Here is a 14,968-nt window from a genome sequence, read left to right on the forward strand (position 1 = left end):
ATGTCTTGCACAACCACATATTTAAGCATTTTTTTTTTGTATTAATCATTTATATAACTGTGTATATATTGTTTATTCTTTAACCTAACTTTTTCATGATCAATTATTTAAAGATTGTTGGTGTTTTCTAATGAACAAAATTAATGTCAATTTCTTTTTGGACGAAATACTGTCAAATTTGTGGTAATTTGTCTTATTAAATTTAAAATATTTTCAGTTGAATATAATTGGTTTTTTAAAAAGGATACAACTTTAAAAAATATAGAAAAAAAAATTAATTTACATAGAAAAATATAATTAAATTAAAAACAATGATAATAAAAAAATTAAAATATTTAATTTACATGAAAAAAATAATAATTAAAATAGGTAGAATTAATTTTATTGGTATTTTAAAATTATTTATCAAAGTGTATTAATGTCAATTAACAAACACCAAATTTATTTTATATTTTTATTTAATATAGAAAAAAAATATAGAGGCTTTCTTTATAGATGTAATATAAAATATAAAAAAGATTTTGAAAATCCCAAAGAGAAGAAGAGATTAATGTCAAAATTAATTGAAATTGACCACACGTTTTTGGGTCTTTATCGATTACCCAACAGGGATTAATTTTGCTTTCGTTATTTTCTATCAAAAATAATACCTTCACTAATTTAGAAAAAGATAAATTCACATTAGTTTTATCGAAAAATATATCTTAAATAAAATACATCTTTATTATTTAGTCTAAAAAATAAATTGATTGATTTATTTTTTTATATCAAATTTATAAATGTTATTTAAATTTTATTTTTGATAATTATCGATCATTATATGAACTTTCTCTTGTAATTATTTAAAATAGAATTTTTTTAAAGATGAATTAATATTTTTTTTTTCAACTGACAAATCATTAACGTGTCATTTTTAAATTTCATGTTAATTTTTTTTTTTATAAATTAAATAAATTGATAAATCATTTTTTTTTTCAAATTGATAAATCATTTTTTTTCAAATTGATTATTTATTTTCTACGAGTGATGGTTTATGAGGTCAGTAATGTTTTATCATTACATTCAAGAAATTTTTAACTTTTTCAAATACTATGAGTTCCTGGTAGCCAAGAACCATACGAATCTCCCGGACTTTTCGCGTGCGCACGATAACGAATGCCTGTTGATATTGCACTCCCTCTTTTTCATGATTATTATTATTTTTTTTATCGAGTTTAATATATACCTAAAAATAAATAAATATATTTCAAGTGGTTATTTTTAAAATTGCATTAAATATAAATTTTCTCATTCAATTTGTATTTTTAATTTTTAAAATTCATTTTCAATTAAAATTTCCATTTACAAAAATTCATAAACATATTTTTTAATTTTTACATTATTTGATATTCATAAATATTTTATTAATTAAAATAAAAAAAAAAAATAACATTTGAAATTTATTTTTCAATTAATTTTCATTACTATCAGGGTGATTGTAAATATTTCATTGATAAAAAATTGGATATTTAAATGAAATATAAATTTTTTAAAATTTTATGTTGATCAGTTGAAAAATTAAAAGAAGAGGAATCAAGGGGCAATGCAGAGAGAGAGTGGATTGTAGATCCAGGTGAGAGGGAAACCATTGAAATAAAAATATGAAAAAAAAAAAGAATAAGTAATTTAAAATTTAAGAGGTGGAAGGTGTGGGCGTCGAGCCAGGTAGAAGGTTGCACCTCTGACTGCCAGGATAACATAGTAAAAGAGTAGGCTATTCAAAGTGCAGGCGCAGGTGAAATATGCTCTCGTGCATTTTATCCAAAGGTGCGCATATATGATGCTCGGTATACATATATATATCCAACAACTCATCCAACATATTCTTGATTCTTCAAGACTATCACATTTACACAACTCCCATAGCTTCAAAATTTTTATACAAAAATAAAAAAAAAAACTGTTTAATAATAGCAACAAAAAATACAAATTATAAATTAATTTATAATTATTATTTTATTTATAATGAAATATTGAAATTTAATTTATAAAACCACTTGATAATTACGTTATGATTTTTGAAAAAAAAAAAATATATTTTCTCAATGACAAATTACATTAATTATTACTTCAACAATTTATTTAAATTATTATTGTTATTATGTCACAAGTGTTGTGAATTAATTAAATTATTTTAAAATACCCCGAGGCATTTTATTGTTTTGTCAACATAGTACATGATAATATATCTGCTAAACAATTTCAAATTAAATTTGAAAAAAAAGTGTGAAAATTTTGAGGTGTTTATTTAACACTTTCTAATGGTTTTGTTGAATTAAAAATTTAACAAAAAATTACACACTTTCCGGCTTTAATATTAAAATAAATTTTCTAAATTTTTTTAAATTTAATTCCCTTTGAAATATTTCTTTGAAAATTTTATTATTTGACGTGTTGTATTTTTGCTGGAAAATTGACTGATATAAATAATTGATTAAAAACATTAAATTAAATTTTTAATTAATAATAAAATGATACATTTGATTGTTCTTATTTTTCTCTTTAAAATGAGTATAATATTGATGTATAAAATAGACATTTTGGAAAGAGCATTGACCTGCGTATATTGCAGGTTTATTTACGCGCAAGAGTCTTAGTTGTTCGAGATGCGCAGAGTTGCTGGTTATTGGTATCAAGTTAACAGGCTAACATAATATTAACAATGAATTTTATGACTTTCACTCTTATTATAATATAGTTTATAAAAATCAAACATCAAATTAATCCATGTATTCCATCTATTCAATTCAACTACCTGTTTAAAAAAAAATCTAAAAATTTTAAATACATTTTATTCACAAACATACAGTAATAATAAAATAAAAATTACATTCACCAATTTTATATAAATTACTAAAACATCAAGTACATCTCATTAAAATAATATTTCATATTTTACAAAAGACAAAAAATAAAAATATACAACATCAAATAATAATATATTTATTCAAAAGTTTTCATTCAATTTTAAAATTTAAATAATTCAATTACACCCACTATTTACATCTAATAAAAAAGAAAATAATAATAATAATTAAATAAATAATTTATTTTGTTAAATATATATAAATCTTAACCACAAATTATATATTGAGTAAAATTAGATCAAGTTATATGCAAGTTGATAAGAGCACACAAGTTTAGTTGAATGCATTTATGCCTATAATAGCATTTGATATCATTAATGTAGACAAACAATTTACCAACTCGTTTTACAGATAAATTAACAAATTGTTCATTTTCATTTTGGTATTTAAATTAATTGCCCAAATGCATCATCACTGTGATTCATTATTCATTCATAATTGAAATTAAAAAAAATAAAATAAATAAATAATTAAAAATATTAATTTTATTTCATTTCCGAGATTGCGAATATGATGATGATTATTATAGTTGATATATATATTATATTTAAATGTCTTGTGCAGTGGTAATGTGTTGCTATCCCGGGGCAGTAAAATACCTGAGCTCTGCCCGGGTGCATACAGCTGAATGTCGCATATTCGCCCAGGCCCAGGTGAGCCCGCGAGGCAACCAGGTATATCGATCACAGCTTTAATTAACATTAGCTGCCAGAGACTTTGCTTATGTATATACATTTATTTATTTATAACCTTTATTTTAATTTTAAATTAATATATGATTCATTGACAATATCAAAATTATATTTTTTTTATATTTCGGTAGAAGATATTCTTTGTAACTTTGATTAAATTATGCTAATTTATTTATTGTTAATTTATATTTATTTATTAAACAAGACAAGAACATTCTGCATAAATTTTCAAGTTGAAAATACACGACACGACTGATCGAGAATCAACAGGTAGTGGTTATATTGGACTCTTTAAAATTTTATTTTCATTTCATCTGACCTCACAATTTATTATTCAATTTTTTATATCATTTATTAACAATAGTTTTATTCAATTAATCAAAATTATTATTTTTCTTTTTATTACATATTTTTTTATTGATTGGAAAATTTATATCAAAATTCTGCAAGTCAACATGATAAATCCAAAAATATAGTTTTTTTTTTTTTTTTTCCTTTTCAAATAGTTTTTTTGTTGATTCTTTTAATATAATTAAAAATTAATTAATTATTGTATTCAGAAATACAAATATTTATAGAAAATTAAATTATTATAATTTTAAAAATATTATTAAATTTAATATTAAAAAATAAATTTAATAACATTTTATATTTTTAATAATTTCTTTATTTTTTTTTACATTTTTTTTTTATTTGGAATTTTTATTTATTCAAAATTAAAAATATTTAATAAATATTTATTGCAAAAATTTTTTAGTGTCTTTGACAAATTCTAGTCTATTTTCAAAAGAGATGATGAATAAACTTTGTCAACTCTATAAAGTATGCCATCGTCTTTGAGGTTTTTGACTGCAATTCCACAGTTTACTTGACTTCAAAGTCACGACAATATATACTTAAGATTAATCTTTCAACATTTAAACAGCGATATTTTTAAAAAAAACTATTAAATATTTGTATAAACTAAAAAACTTGATATAAATATTTTTATGTTTTTGCTTTTTCATGTTTTTTTTTTTGTTTTATCATTGTTGGAAAATTAATTAAGCCTGTTTTATTGGATTTTCAATACTTGGAAAATCAGAATATAACGATTGAATAACCATGACTATATACATGTCATGAAGTTCCATTAGTATTCCTATGTATACCCTTCGTCACACTCGAATAATTAAGCATAATTTAATTTTACAGGTCAAAATTACAAATTCGATGACTGTTCGTATATTTCATGAGTATTCACTCACGATAAATTGTATGATTATTGATTGTGTCCACATGCAATAATAATTAAACCAAAAATACATCTGTTGTTATTATTTTTTTTTTAATCGACAATTTATTCAATAATTTCTATCATTTATTACAAAAAAAATTAACAATTAGTACGGCGTTTTACACATGAAAAAGTCAATTATAAATATTTGAAAAAAAAAATGAAAAAAGAGTTATTATTACGTTTTTGATTTATTTTTTATTTTATCCTTTTTTTTCAAATAATATTTTTATTATTGGGAAATTATTGTTAATGAAAATATATGGTTTTTATTTTTTTCTCTTGGGCTAAATATTATGACAGCTCTTGATTCTTCAAATTAAAGTTGAAAAAAATTAATCTTTCATTTAAAAATGTCAGATAAAATAACGTGAGAATTTTTTTTTTAGTTGAACTATTAATATTATTTAAAAGTCATTCAGGTAAATGCCAATTTGCCAAGACTTTTGAAATTTTAATTTGATTGATTGATAATTTTTATTGCTAATTTATATAAAGGATTTATATCTTGAATAAAAATTAATTATATAAAATTTATTTCATATTTATTTTCTTAAAAAAAATATACACGAGAAATATTAATTAACTTGGTTAATTTATATTTTAAATGAAACAAACTAACTATATGTCAAAAAAAATAAAATAAATAAATAAAATTAGAGTATATTTTGTTATTCAAGTTTGTTGAGAAATATTAAAAGAGATTTTAATCATCTCGTTGGATAGAGCTTTTCCAAGTGTTTGAGTATATATACTTGAAACGACATTTTCTCAACAAATCTTTATCTCAAGACTTTAAATCTTTTCAACTCACTAAATACATATATATGTAATGGATAAAGCTTTAAAATCTCGAGTCTTAATTATCACTCAAGCAAATGTAACAGAAGAAAAGTATGGAAAAAAAAAAGGAAAAATCTTTTTGAGGGAGAGAGAGAGTTGAAGGCAAAAATCGGTTGGTTAAAAAAATTGGCTCAAATCTTTTATTTCCATTATCATTATCGTCATTTGTCTATTTTTTTTTCTTTGTCCATCAAGACACTATTTCATGTCTACGACTATGATACAATAGACATAACAGTTAAGTTATTTTCAGTGTACATTTATAAATATAATACGTGGTAGTTTTGACTCACTCCATTTGTTTTTTCATGAAATATTCGCTTCGACAATTCATCTTACTCCCGAGTCTTACTCACACCTTTTATATCTCATCTTGGTAAACCCAAGCAAGACGACAACGAGCTTCTCATAAAGAATAGCCAACATTACGCTTCATCCCTGGGTAGTTGTAAAAAAAAAAAATAAAAAATATGTTGAAACAACAAAATAAAATATATAAAAAGTTGAATAAAAAGTAAACCACATCTCGACAATGTACATTTTTTTTATCACTAAATTTTTCATTTTATTTTTGAAGAGAAAATTTAAATAGATAAAAATTTTAACAATTTAAATTAATTAATTATTTATAAAAAAATTAATTGGTAATTTAAATTTTTTTTTCTTTTTGTTATTGAGGCCTTTGAAAATGAAAAAAAACAAATGTCTATATAGAAATTTTCATTGCCAAAATGATTTGAATTTTATTTTTCATTTTTTTTTTTTACCTTTAAAACAAATATTTTTTGGCATTTAAATTTTTTTTACCTTATGATGATATTTATTTTCTAAAATGCATGTGAAATATATATAGATATATTTAAAAAATAAATTATATCCTGACGAAAATTGTTGAGGGTGGTTAACCGTGAAACGAGATCCGTTCAAGAAAATTCATTGTGTGTGTGAGAGAGTGTATGCTTGAAGGATCTATTAATCCTTTTGAAAAAATAAATAATAAAAAAAAATATATAAAAAAAGCACTCTATACTTGTATAAAAAAATATAATATATATTTTTTTTCTTCTTGATTTTCTGTAAAAGTTCTCAGATAAACTTCGAAATAGATGCGCAAACGGATGATCTGACACTTGAATTGACGCACGGATGTTTTTCAAGCTGTCTATATACGATGATAAAGAGGAAATAGGTACGAAAGGGTTTTTTTTTTTCTTATTATTTAGTAGAATATATTCGGTTTTTTTAGGTTCACGATAAAATAAGTATAGAGGATGAATAAAATAGTGAGGATAAGTTTAAGGCAAAAAATAAAGAAAACATTTTTTTTTTTTAAGGCTTGATAAGCTTTACTCTGTCAAAGAGAAAAATATCAAGTTGAAAAAAAAAAAAGGGAATAAAAGATGAAAGAAGTTAAATTACTTAGTGGGAGTTGAAGAAAAAAATTACATATATTTTGTGGGGTGGGAAATGAGTGAGTCTGACCATTGCGTTTTTGTACTACTGTCTTTGATATTTATTTTTTATTTTATTTTTCTATGACCCTTTTAAAAAGTTTATTTATTTATTTATTTGTTTATTTATCTTGTAAATTTTTTTATGCTAGTTAATATTGATTAAAACTAGATTAATTAATTTTTTTTTTCATTTTTTTTTCCAGATGAAAATGACGAGGTTCCATTTCGCTGGAGTTTTAATTTTTGGCGTTTTAATTTTAAATGTATCTTCACAATTTAAAAATACAAATAATGGTAAGTTTTTATTATTTTTTAATTTGAAAATATATGCCGTTTAAAATGTAAATAATAGAATAATAGTAAATTGAAAATTCATGATAAAATTGAGAAGTTAGTTTATTATCTGAATTTTTTATAATTTTTTTTTTTTTTCGTTATCCACTGAATTTCACTACGAATATATTCAATAGAAAAAGAACCGACAAATTTAAAAGTAATTTTTTCGTTTTTTATAAGAGAAAATTTTCATTTTGAAAATTGAAAAGTCGATAAATAAAATAGAAAAAAAAAATAAAGATGTATAGATGAAAAGAAAGTGACAATTTTCCGATGCTATGAGAAATTGTTTTTTTTTCTTTTCTATCATGATTGAGTATTTTTTTTTTTCTTTATCAGCTTTCACGTGGATCATTTGACCATATGTTCAGTGAATGTTTTACCAAGAAATTAAATTAGAAAATTAAGACCCCTAGAAAGTCCACTAATTATACAAACTCGATGCAATAATTGCAAAATGCAGAATTGATAAAAAGTTGATGTAAAAATTTAAAAAAAACCAATGAATTTAACAATGAATTTTTTTATTATTTTAAAATTCCATTGTATAATCCATCTACTGTTAAAATTATGCACCAATACACGCATACATTATCTCTCCCTTATTACACTAAATACAAACATCTATTTTGCATTAAGAATAATCCCCGTTATAATCTCCCTCTCTCGTTTTTGTTTAAAATAAATTTACCATAATTTAATTTTACTCACTATATATTTTAACAAATTAAAATATGATGAATATTATTTTTTGTTTATTTTTTTTTTTTTTTTTTGTTGGTGAACAAGTAAAATGAAATAATTATAAATTTATCTGGTTCATTGTTGTGTACGTTCTCTTTGAAAGTCTAATTAATTTTTTGTCATTTATTTTAATTACAATACTGTATACAATTTTTTTTTTTTTTTTTGTTTTTTAATATGAAAAAATTAAATTTTGTACTGTCAAACAAAAAAAAAATAGTAGCATTGATTATTGTTATTATTTATAAATTAATATTCAACTTTTTAAGAGGATTTAATAATGTAAATCCTTTTTTTCATCGGGTTTTATGTGGTTTTATATTTTTTTTTAAATTTTATTATTAATAATCAATTTAATATTTTTTATTAACCCTTGTAAAAAAATTTAAATTTCATCAACTCATCAAATTTAAATTATCGCCTTTTTATTTATTTTAAATCTCGCGGAAAAAAATACAATAAAAAAGGTGAATAGAGGATTGAATATTTATTTTTTGTAAATATTTTTTTCGTGAAAGTTTATTATATAATAAAATTGACATTTAAAGGATATTTTTTTGTAAATAAAAAAAGAATATTCAAATAATTTGCGATAACTTTCTAAAGATATTAATTAAAAAAACAAATGATTTTATGTATTTAAATTTTTGAGTTAGATTAAAAATTAAAGATAATAAATTCTGGAAACTAATTTGGGTATTTTTGCTTAGAGCTTATGTTTGTTTGAAGTAAAATTTCCAAGTAACAATTTAATATTATTATACTCTATTATTTAAATGAAACTTGAATACAATTTTCCTGGAAGTTTTGAAATTTAATTTTAATTATTCTCATAGTCAACTATTGACAAACATTTGACAAATTTTTGTTTTTTTTTTTGCCTATTGTTATGTTAAATAAAAAATATATTTCCAAATTGAAATTTCATAATTTTATGCTTTCATTATTTAACCAACAATCAAATACAACTATCCAAAAATTTTTAAAATTTAATTTCAATTCTTTCTATTTTTTCCAAAGCTTGTAACAACAGCAGATCCAATATTCATCAAATAAACCAATTTTTTTTTTTATCCACTTTTATTATTTTCAATAATAATCACCAAAACTTGATTAAAATTTTTATTAAATTTTCAAACAAACCACAAAAATCAATATTACATAAAAATATAAAAGAATTTTTTTTCCCTTTTTTATCAACAAAAAGCAAATAATAAAAATAAAGAGAAATTATAAAAATATTTTTGTACATTTTAAAATTCAAAATATTCCATATGTAATAAAAAAAAACGAGAGCAAATATTTGTTTAAAAACCAAATCAATAAAAATCAAAAGGTCAAAATAAAATAAACAATAATAATAAAAACAAGAAAATCAATAGTGTTTGGAATAACATGGAGAGATAAAATTCTCAGTATTTTGCCTATTGAAACAAGCATCATAGATTTATGATTGCCGTCTATAGTCCATACACAATGGTGCCAAAATTCACATTGGTACCTAGACCAACACAAGCACAAAACTTGCTGTTAAATTCAATGTTATTTTACATATATATATTGAACAACATATCTCGGTTATACATACCACACTAAAACAAAACTCATTGTATTTACGCATTGTATGCAAATACTTAGTTCCGGTTGGCAATCGCGTCCGTCGTATCAATCAAGTATTTCAAAATGTTTTTTCATTTTTTTTTTTATAAACTTAAAAAATATTTTCACATTGCAAATACAAAAAAATAAAAAAAAACTAACAACACACTTTTAAAATAGAACAGCGAAAAAAAAAAAAAAATGCCAATAAAAAAAAGTAATTTAAAAGAAAAAAAAAAAAATGAAAAATTCATTGATAAAACTTTAATATCCCTACAAAGTTTTATATTCAAAAAAATAAATAAAAAACAAATATAAGAGGTTTTTTCAGATATCTATACAGATAGTGTGTCGACATATTCTTCTAATTGAGAAAAAAGAACCCTCCAGGTTTTTCCAATTATCGGAAAATAAGAAAAAAAAAAAAAGGGCTAACAATTATCAGTTGGATCCTTATATATAAACCCCGAGCTTTGAGAACAAAGAGAATTTATAAAAAAAAAAAAAGTATATAAAAATCCCTACAAGGGAAAAAAGAGGAAAAAATTAAACAAAAAAAAAAAAAGCAAAATAACCCTGCGGGTATCCACCAATTTATCCATTTTATTCTTATCGTAGTTTTTTTTTTTTTCTTTATTTTTATATAAAAAAGATGGATGATTTATTTTTTTTGTTGGAAAATATTTATTTATTTATTTATATTTATGATTTTTTATGAATATATATTTATATTTCATTGAAATTGTGTTGACTTTGAACATGAAGAGTCAGTCGATCATCGCATAAGTCGTCAATCGAGACGGCTAAGAAAATTGACTTTGCCAGAAGGGTGTTTATGAAAAACTTGAAATTCCAATGTTGAATATATATTCGATGGCTTTTGTTACGCTTCCCTGATTTTTCTTTTCTATTCACATATATTTAGTTGTTTAGTAGGTGTGTGTATGGTTTTTCTTGTTGGTATATCTGAGATTGAACTTGATATGACATTTTTTTCTGTGCATTTTACATTTACACAGACAATTTTTAGAGTAAAAAAATAAATAGATGATGAAAAAAAATAAAAAAAAAAGACAGTGTATTCAAGAAGACTTTATAAACAAAAATTTGAAAGTAGTTTTATTTTTTATACAAAAAATTCCAATGTTTTTATTTTATTTATTTTTCCATTAAGGTGTTTGGAAAACTTGTTTTTTATTTAAATCAATTAAATAATTTTCTTCTCTATTTTTCGAGACATTGAAATAAACAAATTGTTGATTTAAAAAAATCACCTCAAATGGTGCTATGTACTTTCACCAATACTTTTTCATTATTTATTTAAAAAATTAGAACATTCTTACTTTCAATATTTATCAAGTATTTTTTAACCATCAGGAATTGAATCATTCCAAATTTGGTTAACGACAATTTGTCAAACATTTCTAATTGAAAATAAAAAAAACTTCCTATGAAAAATAAATAAATTTATATAAAATAACGTACTCGACAATTAAAAAAAGCAATAACTATTGATTGTTACAGATTTTTTAATTTTTTATAATTTAATTTATTCAACAAGAATAACAAAAATCAAGCTCTTTTATTTTTTTTATTTTGTGGTATATGATAATTTAATTTTAAAAATATACAAGCTGACAAACACACAGTACTAATGAATGGTATAAATGAAAAAAAAAAAAAAAAAAACTTTTAATTAAATTATCTGTCAATCGAGAGACTATTCATCAGGGTTTTGAATGACACCATGAGTAGAAAATAAATTTATCAATTTTGCAAAAAATATTTCAATGATTTTAAGTGAAAATTTTTCATTTTACTTTGACAAAAAAATAAAAATTAGTAACAAATAAAACAGTTGCATATATCATTATGATTTTTTCATTCAAAAAAGTAAATGATTATTTAATTAAATTCATATATAACAACCATTAAATTTAAATGCGTTCACTAGTTTTTCAGGGGGAGGGTATTTTAAAATATACAAATGATACCCCCTCTATTTTTTTCCACAGGAAGAAACTGTGACGTCATATTTTATTAAATATTTTTCTGTCGTAGTCTGAAGAAAAATTTTTCCAAATAGTTTACGTGTAAAATACATTTTGCTTTCGAAATCTCCTCTACTTTTTTCTCGATTAAAGTGATGTCATCCGCTGCTATATAATGTTACGATGTTCTTAAATTTATTAAGTAATTTTTTGAAAAATTAATGTATATTAGAAGAAACAAACTGTAGTTTTGATTTCTCGCAAAAAGACAATTATGTTATGAGAAGGGAATTTTTTTCTTCGTGTCAATATAGTAAAATATATACTTGAATTTTTACAACGAGTTTTAAGACAATTTATATATGTATAAGGTAATTTTCATTTATTATTACAAAAAAATTTATTTATTATCTTAAAAAAATATTTTAATTTATATATAATCAATACAGATGCTATACTGGAGTATAAATGTTCCTTAAACATTACAAACCACAAGTCGGAAACAGCGTTTGAAGAAAAAAAAATTAAAATTTATGACTTTTTTATGACTTTATGGGGACGGGCAACTGAAGTTCATATGTGATGTCTGGTTATTTGATGCACGAATATGTTGCGTTCAAGGTTTAGAGAATATTCTCGAATATAGTAGCGTCAGTGCAAAGCATACTTCCATATCGCGTGCAGTGTGTAGCGTGTGTATTTTTTAAAATAAAGTTATAATGATTTGTGTAGATTTAGAAAAACTCTTTGTGCTTTTTTTTATTTGTGCAGTTTTTTTGTACGCACTCTGCCATGTAGTTTTATTCTTATACTCGGTCATTGTTGTATTTTTGACATTTATTTATAATCATTTTTATAAACGCGAAGAACACGGCGTGAATTCAACAACAGCGTCTCTGTCTCCATCTGATATACCTTGATTTTTTAAAAATATAATTAATACTTTTTTTCGGCTAAATTAAACAAAATTATTCAGTATCATTTTTTACCCTCAAAGACTCTAGACGCATAAAAAATGGATTTTCCCGATTCTTTGTGTTATTTAATAATTAAAGATTTGGACGAAAAACGCAAATCTCTATACGAAATGACAAAAAATATTTATACATCGCCCAATCTACACGACATAGTGTTGGGTACAAAACACGGACAGATATTATATTCGCACAAAACAATATTATATAGCATATCTGAATACTTTAAGAATTTTTTCGACAAGGCGTCTACTGAATTGGAAAAGGCCTATTGCGTGAGTACATGAAATTTTTTAAATCTATCAATTTTATTTTTTTTATTAATAGTTTTTTTTTCCTGTAGAAATTGCCTGATTTTGTCAATTACGAGCAGTTGCGAATTTTATTAAATTTTGTATACACTGGAGAATGTTGCATACAAAAAAGTGACGTAAGAGGTTTATACGCATTGGCAGTGTTTTTACAATACGACAGACTTGTTTTTTTAATGGAAGAACAATGCAGCCAACACATACCAGATATAAAGCTCAACAGTGTTGCCGATGCGCCCTCCATTATAGGTTCTTCTTCCGACAGCGATCCTGTAAATAAGGAAGTTGTGGGAGACCTTCAAGGTGAGTTAAAGCAGGAATGTTTAATACCTCAGCAGCAACAACAACAGCCAGAGCCAGAGCCCTCCGACAAAACCCGTTTTCTTAACGACGTGTCGGCGAATAGCAAAAGCGCAGACATAACACCATTGTCGAATAAAGTATGTTTTTAGTATGTATTATATTTTTTAACGACATACATTTTAAATCATACGATTATTTTTTTATTTGTTGCAGTACTCTTCATATACCTTTTTTTTCGAATGTTTACACTGCAATCTATCATTTTCGTTTTGGGACGATTGGAACAAGCATTTCATCGCGACGCATGCCAATTCGCCAAATTTGGAAATTGACCATGCAGAAACCGGAGCAAAACACTATTATAGAAGAATATATTCTTGTACTAATTGTAATAAACGTTATACTAGTTCTTCTGCCGTAAAAATTCATTATAGAAATCATACGGGCGAACAACCTTTTGAATGTGAATTTTGTAATAGAAAATTTACCAGCTCTGGTAATCTTAAAAGACATTTCAATTATTGTAAAAACGTATAAAAATCCGATTGAAATTATTCGTCAGATAAAAATAATCTTATTGATGAAGAGAAATATGGAAAAAAATAAAGTACCAATTGTCATTATATATGTATATTTGTTTATTATTTTATATTAAATTTTTTTTATTATTATATTATATGAGTCATCCATTATAAAGAGATCCCTATGCATTCGCTGTATGAACCTCGACCAAAATATTTACACTTTTCATTTTTATGTTGTCTACGTTTAAATGTAAAATACTCTCGTAAATGAAAATGATACTTATAAACGACACATGCAGCAAGTAGATATTTTTTGTAAAAAATCCGCTGTTTTTTTTTCTGAAAACATTACTTTGCTGGGTAATTTTAACGCTGCTATTGTCGAATTTTTATTAATTTTCCAGATATGGTTTATTGTGTCCCAACATTCTGGGCAGAATGAAAAAATTTTTCGTTTTGAAATTTATGAAATCCTTTGAAGAGTTTACGTTTACGAATACGTCACTATGTTTATTTTGTCCGTCAGATAGGCTATTTTAGACAGCAAGTTGGATACGTAATTAATCAGGGCTGGCAAACCAAAAAAACTAAATTCCGAGTGATATTCTTCGACTGTCAGGAATCCCGCAGAAATGATTGGCGCCTTATTTTTAAAATGTTGGCTGTTTGCAAATAGATTTAAAAACATTTCACAAAAACTCCATTAATGGTTCTTCAACATTAAAAATTATAACATTAATATTTTTACAACAAACCAACCACTTGCCTTGAAAAGTACTTGATAAAATTAGTGATAATTTAAATAATAATATTTTTTTTTTTGATATTTAAATTGACGTCAAAATAATGCTTGATGAATAATTACCGGACACTTGATCCTTCATTAAACATGGATATTTATCGACGTTGACGTATATCCTGAAACGTTAACAACCCTCAAATACGATCCTCAATGTCCATCGCGAGTTTCGCAAACTCAAACCAATATGTCTGAGCGTTGTTTGAATCCCTATAT

At 23.5% G+C, this 14,968-nt stretch overlaps 2 protein-coding genes across 2 annotated transcripts in view; both read left to right on the top strand.

Annotated features, from left to right (window-relative positions):
- LOC122850166 (low affinity immunoglobulin epsilon Fc receptor-like) overlaps positions 1-14,968 on the top strand; it is a 36,462-nt gene that overhangs the window by 4,956 nt on the left and 16,538 nt on the right. The window contains exon 2 of the mRNA XM_044149238.1: positions 7,375-7,465. Within this exon, the coding sequence (XP_044005173.1) occupies positions 7,375-7,465 (91 nt within the window). The remainder of the gene's footprint in view (positions 1-7,374; positions 7,466-14,968) is intronic.
- Positions 12,526-14,053, top strand: LOC122850160 (zinc finger protein 131-like). The gene is made up of 3 exons (XM_044149231.1): positions 12,526-13,090; positions 13,159-13,566; positions 13,643-14,053. The coding sequence occupies exons 1-3, from the start codon at positions 12,857-12,859 to the stop codon at positions 13,964-13,966; spliced, it is 966 nt and encodes a 321-aa protein (XP_044005166.1). The 5' UTR covers positions 12,526-12,856; the 3' UTR covers positions 13,967-14,053.

Source organism: Aphidius gifuensis, linkage group LG2 (assembly GCF_014905175.1).
Source record: "Aphidius gifuensis isolate YNYX2018 linkage group LG2, ASM1490517v1, whole genome shotgun sequence".
Taxonomy (NCBI): Eukaryota; Metazoa; Arthropoda; class Insecta; order Hymenoptera; family Braconidae; genus Aphidius; species Aphidius gifuensis.